The 10,404-nt window shown below is 37.7% G+C and overlaps 1 protein-coding gene across 1 annotated transcript; it reads right to left on the bottom strand.

The window, feature by feature from the left end:
- Positions 1-257: 257 nt before the first annotated feature.
- grxcr2 (glutaredoxin and cysteine rich domain containing 2) lies at positions 258-7,589 on the bottom strand. Its single transcript, XM_087807674.1, has 5 exons — positions 7,533-7,589; positions 7,100-7,277; positions 5,910-6,016; positions 2,583-2,789; positions 258-429 (listed from the first exon to the last, which is right to left on the bottom strand). The coding sequence occupies exons 1-5, from the start codon at positions 7,587-7,589 to the stop codon at positions 265-267; spliced, it is 714 nt and encodes a 237-aa protein (XP_087663800.1). The 3' UTR covers positions 258-264.
- Between the last annotated feature and the right edge of the window lie 2,815 nt (positions 7,590-10,404).

The following is a 10,404-nucleotide window of genomic DNA, read 5'->3' as shown; positions in this document are numbered from 1 at the left end:
CTCTGATCAAACCGATAACTCTGTGGTGTAGCCGTTTATTATCATGAAGACGTGAAATAAAAACATGACGATGAGTCACCGTGAGTCACCGCACTCGGTAATTGTACTTTATGATTTCCCGCCCACCGAGCGGCTCGTGTTCCCTCTTCAAGGATCTCACCAAGAAACGTCTGGGATCCCGGCGTAGAAGACAATTGACTGCTAACAGATGCACTTTGCGGCTCGTCCGACCACGCCAGGACGCGGACCGCGGCCAGGATGCGGTTATTTTCCGGCGCAGGACGGGCACGTCTCCAGGCCGTGGGGGTAGCAGGCCTGGCAGCGCAGATCACTGATGGACTCGTTGAAGCGGTTGGCCAGCATGGACAGCTTGCTGCCGTGACACAGGGAGCAGGGAGCGCAGCCCGAACCACCACAAAGCTGGCAGTCCTGGAGACACAAGAAAAACTCTTTTCAGGGTTGAAGAAAGACGGCTTTTCGAAAGTGTGCGGGGAGGAGGACATGTGGTGCACGCCTACATCCAAATGTCACACTTTTGCATCTTTATTGGATAGCTGTCGTCCGTCCAGACAACATTTAAAGTTTCATACCGAAACCAATTCAAAAGTTGCAGCGGGTGAAATCTGAGAGATCCAAAAGACAGGCTCGTCTGACCTTCCAAGAGATGCAACGTCACTGCTGCGATCAATCACGGAGCGAAACAACTTCACAACATCCAACCCGACACAACTTTCTATCGTGCATTTTTCTCCTCACCATCTGGCTGGAGAGAAAATAATACATTTAGAGATTTATTAATAACAATCCGTAATTATTTGATTAAATTAATCTGTTTTTTAATGCACATTAAAATAGCCAAGATAATCCCTCAACTGGAGAAAAGGTATTTATAAAGTAATTTATATTTTTGAACATACAGTTTTCATCATTTTAGACAGCCAGAGTGAATGTTAGTGATAAAATGTCGATGCAGCAATATATATTGCATCTTTTATTTTCACGATACTGTAGCGATATTCAACAGCACTGTATAGATTTTTCTATTTTTTATTGGCTACTGCGTTTGTTCATTTTTACGTTGCAATTTAACCTTCGGCCGCTAGATGGCTGCAGCTAAAGGAACAATGAAATCCCACAGGTTCCCAGCAAAGTCTGAGGACGAGAGGATACAGTCTATTCAAGATTGGTTGATCCTTAAAGCTACATACAAAAAGTACTTTTAGTGATACTGGACAAAAGGATGGACCCACTTATCGATAAACTTAACCCTATGATCACTTGTAAAAAATATTTCCCATAAAAGAAAATATATTTTAAATTAAAGTGAGCTGCACTTTTCAGCAAAATGTGGGAAGGTTTTGAAAGAAATTGGATAGAATTGTGTCCTCAGTTTAAGAGCTTAAGTTCTTCAGGAATAGAATTCATCTTTATTGTGGAAATTCTAAGGAAACATGATGATTTTATTTTTCTTTAAATTAAATCTTGTTTACAATAACCACACCCACTCTGCAGTAATTGGTCAAACATAGAGGTTTTGCAAGTCTCCACCTCCGAGGGACTCGTTGTATAAACAAAGCAGGGAGTAGAGAAGGAGTGAAGACTATTTCCATTATCCTCTATAATGGACTCCGCTCTCGTAACCAATCGTTCGCTGAGATTTCCGACGAGGGTGAACCTAATAAAGTATTAAGTTCAATACATGATCATGATGAGGGACTTACTGCATCTTGAAGATGCTGATTTCAGAATTTGAAACATGTAATTGTGTAATAGAGAGCTGTGATTGGTTGGCTGGGCGGCAAAGCTTATAGGAGCTGTTCAGGTTGTCATTACTGAGAGGGATTTTTGGAAGGGATGGCACTTCATGTTAAATGTTTAGTTTGCAAGTTTAAATAAACATTGTTAATTTAAATAAGTGAAAAATGAGAAGGTTTTCCGAACGTGACCCCCACGATAAAGACACTGTAAACTTAATTTAGGAATTAACCACACATTCTAGTTGTGTGAGAGTCTCATGACACAACATCTGGACATTGTAAATGATTGTTTTTCCAGCTTCTCAATGTGACACTGAGGGAGTAGATCGTTGTCGGGTAAATGTAAATATTAAGTTGGGAAAAGAAAGACAAAGTGTGCAGGAAGACAAGAGCGAATTGATTCCATTATTCATCCACAAACAATGAGACAGGTGAGAGGAGGATCGGGAAGACAAGAACAGTCAAGGAGATGAGGAGGAGGTGGAGATGAGGAGGAGGAACGGGCTTTGCTTGCAAGCTGCTAAATTACAGGCCATTGCAGTAAGTGCAGAATGAAAGTGTGGACTCATCACTCTCTCTTCTCCTCTGACAGATAACAGGAGGACGGAGAGAGGGAAGGCAGGAAAGGGGTCTGGGGAGGAAAAAAAAAAAAAAACTCCTCCATGCACAGTTTGGAATTAGAACAATATGGCAGCACCTATTCTCTTTAAAGCAGAATAAACATGGGAAGATGTGCAGAGGCGGGAGCGCGAGGCTGGAACCGAGAATGGTGGTGATAAAGAACTCCAGCACAGCGCCGGGAATCATTTGGCTAAGGTCCATTACCTTGTTCTCCGTGTCCCTCGTCTGCTTCTCCTCCCTCCCGTCGGCCTGAAGAGCTTTGCTTCTTCTCTTGCTGCTCCGTTCCCGGGCTTTCGGGAATCCCTCGGAGCCGGCGGGCTGGCGCTGGGACTCAGGCTTCTTCTGAGGGGCTCGGATGATGCGCAGGTTGCTGGTGTAGATGATGATCTTGCCGAAGTCCAGCACGGAGGACTGAGGGACGAAGGTCTCAAGTTGAATCTTGCTAATGGCTGTGTTTTTATCTGACATAAACAAGATGAATTTAAAGTGATAGTTTACCCCAAATTCAAACATTTTCTACTCGCCCTCATGTCGACGAAGGGATTATTTTCAGAGTAATCTGTTTCTTTTTTTGAGAAACGTGAGTTGATTTTTAAAACTCTCCTCAAAACACACATTTATTCCCTGGCTTTTAACACAGCATGAGACTCGGTAGCTGTTCTTAGTGCCTTTTACTTTTTTCTTTGGTATTGTATTATTAGTGTTTTGAATTTTTCTATTTTGTGATATTTTTGATGTTCTTGAACAGCACTTTGTGTCGACGGCTGAAGCTACAGCGCTTTATCAATAAAGTTAAGTTCAGTTGAGATGATGGTCGTTACTTGAGCTCCATTTTCTTCGTAAAAAAAATACATTTAAAAACATCCAAATACCTCAATATTGTTCGTCTGTAACGTCCATTTTGTATTAAAGCATTAAGAAGAGAAATTGTTTCGAAAAAAATTAAACAAGTCTGTATTTTAAGGTTGTTTGTTGCAGAAGCTAAAATGCTAACATGCTACAAGGACAGGAAATATTGCACAATTGTTATCCTCTCTGTGTAGCATGTTAGCTTTTTAGCTTCTTCTTCAAACAATCTTTAAATAAAGACCCTTAGTCCACATGAGGGTGAGTAAAAAATTAGTTTGCACTATTACTTAGATTTTAAATTTATTTAAACAAACAATAAAACAAATTTGAATAAATTCAGGTATTCAACAAGTACAAACAAATAATCTGAGAAATAAAGAAACCATAATTGTTTCATTTTTGCAGAATTTATTTTCCATTTTTTCTTCTGCTGCATTAAATTTGATTGAACTACTATAGAAAAATCTGGATTTCTTTTTTGGAATGGCGTGAAACGGTTTCTTTATAATGTAACAATATGTACTCAATACAAAAAAATGTTTTTATTTTTATAATTTTCTCTTTTTAATCATTATTAAAAGCCTTTTTAAATCATGTAATTAGTTATTTTCAGATTAAATTTATTTTGGTTTTTTTGGCTCCTCCCAACAGTAATGGACATTAAAACTATGTTCACTCCTGACACATTGATAACCCCAGATTTAATTGAAGTAGGATTTTTTTTAAAAACATGAAATACTTACACCTCAGTACAAGTATAGCCGCTTTAAAAAGCTTTTTTGAAGTGGGTATTTTACTAGGATTTAGGACTAGGAGGTATGTCTATGTTTTATAATAGAATAAAATAGGTCCTCAGAAATAATCAGAGTACAATTATAGATTTTTAAGCAAAATGTTATAGTAAAAATTGAATTAATTAGATGTGATGAAAAAAAAGGTTAAATTTGAGTTAAATCCTAAAGAGATTTTCTAAGGTTGCAGTGCGATATGGTGATTTGCTAGCTAGAATTGAAGTCGATTTTGAACCCAAATCTTTTAAACTTTTTGATACATTTTTTGACTTTCCACTAACATTAGACCCACCAGAAGATCATCATCTTCATTATCATGAGTCGAACATCATTGTCTTGTTTCTTTCCAACACAAACTGAAGCTGATTTCAAACTTTCCAGCCCAGACGAGCAAAAGCAGCCATTGTTGGATTCAAGTACAAATCTGACACTAAGCCGATGTAAGCGACCCCCCCCCCCTCGCTAATGAAGCCACGTCGCCCCGATAAAGCCGCTTCTGTAGCCGCGTGTCCACTGATAACAGCGTCACCACACACGAGTTTCATCTTTGCGTCGTGTTTGGATGAAGGATTGTTTCTCTCTGTCAGTTTATTTTTGCTTTGTGGGTTTGTTGCGATACAGAAAATCACAGTTTGGGGATTAATAGGTGAGATGCTGGGAAATGAGCAGAGAAAATATGACTATTATCTCTGAACTGATGAATCACTACAATAATAAATGCCATTTTAGTTCATAAGTAATGTGTATTAATTTCTTTTATTTTTTTATATTTATGTTGTTTTTCTCATTTTAATTTTAATTTTGCTGCAATATTTTCCTTTTTTTAAGTCACATTTTTTTTCCTCTCATAGTAATAAATGTTAAAATTGATTTTCTCAGAAAAAATATTTACATTTTTTTCTTTATCACAAAATGTTTTTATATTTATTTCATAAAATATTAAAATTGTATTTTTTACATTTCTTACAAGTTTCAAGTCATTATTATTTCATTTATTACGAGATTTGACTTGCATTTCTTACATTTCTTACAAGATTTAAGTTGTATTTATTACGAGATTAAAGTTGTATTTATTACATTTATTACAAGATTTAAGTTGCATTTTTACAAGATTTAAAATTGTATGTATTACATTTATTACAATATTTAAGTTTTATTTATTACATTTAATACATTTGTAATTATTACATTTATTACAAGATTACATTTGTAATTATTACATTTACTACAAGATTTAAGTAGCATTTATAACATTTATTACAAGATTACATTTGTTAATCCTTAATTTATTATAAGATTTAAGTAGCATTTATGACATTTATTACAAGATTACATTTGTAATTACTTAATTTATTGCAAGATTTAAGTAGCATTTATAACATTAATTACAAGATTAAAGTTGCATTTTTTACATTTATTACAAGATTAAAGTTGCAAGTAAGTAAGTAAGAGAGTAAGTAATGGTTATTTCTAGAGCGCCATTCTAGACTAGGGTCACAAAGTCATATAATATTAGAGATTTAAGTTGTGTATATATTATATTTGTAACATGATTAAAGTCTTAAAATATTAGATTCAAGTATGTACCACTTTAATCTCATAATAAATGTAAGGAATACTATGTATTAATCTCTAAGGGGCCTTAAAATAATGATTACAATAATCGGGTCATTTATGATATTCTTTTTCAAATTGTGTTTTTTTTGCTAATGCTTTTTGACATATTAAAACACATACAAGATGATCTTAATTTTATATTTTGTATTTTAATAATTAACGATAAAAGTGCTTAATGTTTTGATTGAATGTCTGGACAGATTCCATCTCTAATATTTTTCTCTTTGAATGACACAAATGTTTCTTCAAGAGAATAAAATCCTCGGTGTCTTACGTTAGCGTCTCCAGTTTCCTCCACATGAGCCGCTGCAGGCTTGAAGCTTCCCATTCCTCTGTACACGTTGATCCTCTGAGCCATGAGCCCCGTCGCGGGATAGAAACCTGGCACACCATGAAACATGTGGTCCGGGAACAATGAAAACCTGCATCTGAGATTTCACAGGGAAACCTGGCTTCCGTGGATTTATTCATCCACACATTTGTCTGTGGAAGGTTGACGACCTTCATAGTGTCACGAAAACATACAAACAAAATATAATGCAATGTTTAATGTCGGGTTGTAGATTTTGATTGAATAAGTTGAATGGAAATTTGAATATATATATATATTATATTTTATTATATATATATATATATATATATATATATATATATATATATATATATATTTATATATATATATTTATATATATATATCTCGATTTTTGCCTTTTTTTTAAACAAACTTTATTTAACATTCGTTTGATTTTTTCTTAGTATATGTCGTCAACAATGTGTTTAGATTATATTATATGTTTTTTTATTGCCATTATTCATTTTTAAGAGCAATTAGTTTTGTAAATATTTGACTTTCTTAAGTATTATCTTTAAATATTATTTATAATTTATAAATTAACACTTAAAAATATTATTATTTAAAAAAAAAAAGTTTTAATTATTTTTTATTACTTTACTTTTTATTCTTTTTATACTTTTTTATTCTTTTTTATTCTTTTTTATTCTTTTCATACTTTTTTATTCTTTTTTATTCTTTTTATTCTTTTTTATTCTTTTTATACTTTTTTATTCCATTGTAGTTCTCTTTCTTTCTCGCTGCTCTAATCCTGGATTAAGAAAGTATCTTAAAAAAAAAAGTTTTTTATTCTTTTTTATTCTTTTTATTCTCTTTTTTCTTTTTATAGTTTTTTATTCTATTGTCGTTCTCTTTCTTTCTCGCTGCTCTAATCCTGGACTTAGAAAGTATCTTATCTTATCTTGTCTTTAAACCTAATTAAATGTGTGTATTTTTGTTTTTACATTAAAGTTTTTATGACCTTCTTCTTCAAAATATTGAAAAAATGTAGCTTAAAATAGTATTTAGTATAGTATACAGGATTTTATTTATACTTAAAATGTTTTCTACCTATGTGAGTTTTGACCTTTGACCCCGAACCATTAAAAGTGCCGAGTCATGCATCCGCTCACCAGGCTCGTCTGCGTCCTGGAACCCACAGAGCTGCTCCACCTCCAGGTGTCTGGGCGGGGTCTTGCGGTGGACGAAGCTGTGAGGATACTGCTCCTCCGGACTGTCCAGCTCCTGGCCGTCCTCGTACACGTGCTTCAGGACGCGGCCGCTGTAGGACGACGCCAGCTTGAACCTCACCTGCAGGAAAACAAGTCCTTCATGTTGAGGTGCCATCTCGGGGGGGGAAGCCTCGGGGCAGACCCGGGACCACGATGTTATCTCTAGTTAGTGTCTATGGGAGTGAACAACCAGACAATCCAAGCAGGCCTCGGGAAGGAAAAAGGAGTCGCGGACAGCGTTCTAGCTCAGCTCTTTTACACACTCAGGTGTGGCTGTGAACGATCTTGTGTTCTTCGAACAAGGGAACTTGGAAGTGGCTCCACGATCACTCACCTTCCTGGGTTTGGTGTTCTCGTAACGCTGAGTCATGGTTCTCTGCAGCTCCTCCATGACGACGGCTCTGCTGGGTTTTCCCCGAGAACTAAAGACGGGGCGACAGGAAGCTGGACGTGGAAGAGGTTTTGGTTAAAGTGAGCTCCGTTTAACTGGAGCTGCAGTTTTGAGGGGGAAGCCGCGGCGAGATCAATAATTCACAGCGAGATCATGTGAACGAAGGTTGGATGAGAAACTTGAAGCTGCATCATCAAATAATGATGTTGACTAGAATGTGTGTGTGTAGGTGTGTGTGTGTGTGCGTGTGTGTGTGTAGGTGTAGGTGTGTGTGTGTGTGTGTGTATGGGTGTGTGTGTATGTGTGTGTGTGTAAGTGTAGGTATGTGTGTATGTTTGTGTGTGTAGGTTTGTGCGTGTGTGTGTATGTTTGTGTGTGTGTGTGTGTGTGTGCATGTTTTTGTGTGTAGTTGTAGGTGTGTGCATGTGTGTGTATGTTTGTGTGTGTGTGTGTTGGTGTCTGTGTGTGTGCGTGTGTATTTTTCTGTATGTGTGTGTAGGTGTTGGTGTGTGTGTGTGTGTGTGTGTGTGTGTGTGTGTGTGTGTGTGTGTGCATGTTTGTGTGTGTGTGTACGTGTGTGTAGGTGTGTGTGTGTGTGTGTGTGTAGATGTGTGTGAAGGTGTGTATGTTTGTGTGTATGTGTATGTGTATGTGTGTTTAGGTGTACGTGTGTGTACGTGTGCCTGTGTGTATGTGTGTGCATGTGTGGATATCTGTGTAGGTGTGTGTGTGTGTGTGTCTGTGTAGGTGTGCATTTTTGTGTGGGTATATGCATGTGTCTGTGTGTGAAAGAAACTTTCAATCTCTCACACAAAGACAGAAGAGCCTCGATAAAAGTATCATAACATATATGTGCATCTTATTAGCTCGTCATGCTAACAGAGCAGCAACATTTCTTCATTTTCAATTGCTGAGTTTTGGAATAAAAATCCTATTTTTTTATCAAAATGCTGTTTGCTCTGCAGCTCTCCCGTCGCCTCACCTCCGCCAGACACTGAATGAACTCTTTCTATCTTTGAAACATACGAGTCACGGCACCGAATAGTAAGAGATTTCTGAGTCGTGACATTTGAAGAAAGATTCAAGTTGTAAAAAAAATGAATAGAGTTTATTGACGTGCATGTCTGTTGTTAGCTCTAGCTCTAGTCGGTAATTCCCTTCATAGCAGATGGAGACACAAACCCGAAAAGGGTGCACGAAAACCATCTGAAAAGTTCATTTCAAGTGTCTTTTTTTTCCCTCCGTCGGCCTAATCACGCTGTAGAACAGGGAAGTGCGGTCGCTCGAGCAGGAAATTGCTGGCAGTGAGGGAAACGTTAAATGTGCCAAAGACTCCTGCAGCTTAAAACAAACGCCGTCTTGAATGCTCCTCTCAGCGTCTGCACATCAGCGGTCCATGTATATTCTATTATCTCCATTATCCTCCCTAAATACAATTTGTAATATGAGCGCCATCACTCAGGCGTGAGTTTGGCTTCCTGTAAGCTGCAGATCTGATCGCACGGAGGGTAGAAATAGTTTTAGTTTCGCCCGATACTTTTGAACCCGAGTGGGTGCGAGGAGCCTCATTAAGTCGCAGATTTAAACTCGACCGGAGGAGCTTTATCCAGATGCCCCCCCTGCCCCCCGTGACATTGGCTTGCTGTTGTAAATGTGTGAATTAGATGTTTCCAGCGAAGCGATGTTTGAGGGCGACGCCTCTCTCTCCGTCGGCCTAATGTATTTGCTGACGCGCTGCACTTTCTCAGAAGATTCCTCCGCGCTTTAGAGTCTATTTAGCTGACGCTTCCCTCCACGGCGTCTGGCAATAAGTGCGCTAATGGCTAGACCTCCAACCACTACCCTTAAAAAAATCTACCTCAGTCGTGAGGCATAAAAGTACTGTAACATGTTGTTGAGTAAAAATAACACTAATAAGAAAAAATGCTTAAGATAAGTACTGCGGTAGAAGTATGGGGAACAAAAAGATGGTGTGTATCTATGTGTGTATGTGTGTGTGTGTGTGCTTGCTTATTTGTTTATCTGAGTATGTGTTTGTGTAGGTTTGTCTATGAGTATCTGTGTAAGTGTGTGTGTGTGTACGCATGTTTTTAAGTTTAACTAGTGTATCTGTGTACGTCTGCTCTCATATGTGTGTGTGTTTCTGTGTCTGTATTATGTTGTGTACGCATGTGTGTAAGTGTGTGTGTGTACGCCTGTGTGTAAGTGTAACTAGTGTATCTGTGTACGTCTGCTCTCATATGTGTGTGTGTTTCTGTGTCGGTATTATGTTGTGTATGCATGTGTGTAAGTGTGTGTGTGTACGCCTGTGTGTAAGTGTAACTTGTGTATCTGTGTACATCTGCTCTCATATGTGTGTGTGTTTCTGTGTCTGTATTATGTTGTGTACGCATGTGTGTAAGTGTGTGTGTGTGTACGCATGTGTGTATGTGTAACTAGTGTATCTGTGTACGTCTGCTCTCATATGTGTGTGTGTTTCTGTATCGGTATTATTTTGAGTACACATGTGTGTAAGTGTTGGTGATGTTCTGATGAAGCTTCATGAATCAGTGTCATTATTGTCAGAGTCCACTAGATGGCGGTCTCTGCAGTATTTCCCTGTTCTAATGAAACATCATATCATTTTTAAACTGATGGCGCCACCTACTGACCTCTAAACAACATGACAGTGTTTCAAGAAGCTTCACCAGCCCATCACTAGTAAGTGTACCTCTGCAAACAAAAGTGTGTTTGTGAGCCTGTGTGTAAGTTCATGTGAGTGTGTCGGTTTCTGTCATTGTGTATCTTAGTATTTAGGCCGCGGCGCAGCATGCTA

Source organism: Callionymus lyra, chromosome 14 (genome assembly GCF_982586985.1).
Source record: "Callionymus lyra chromosome 14, fCalLyr1.hap1.1, whole genome shotgun sequence".
NCBI lineage: Eukaryota > Metazoa > Chordata > Actinopteri > Syngnathiformes > Callionymidae > Callionymus > Callionymus lyra.
Note: the sequence above shows the minus strand (reverse complement) of the source record. Positions and strands in the feature narration are given on the sequence as shown.

Coding starts and splice junctions, on each gene's coding strand:
- grxcr2 (XM_087807674.1), bottom strand. CDS start 7,589: ATGGAGGAGCTGCAGAGAACCATGACTCAGCGTTACGAGAACACCAAA. Junction 6,017..7,099: donor CCAGGACGCAGACGAGCCTG/GTGAGCGGATGC, acceptor ATGGTGTGCCAG/GTTTCTATCCCGCGACGGGG. Junction 2,790..5,909: donor AGGAAACTGGAGACGCTAAC/GTAAGACACCGA, acceptor TTCGTCCCTCAG/TCCTCCGTGCTGGACTTCGG.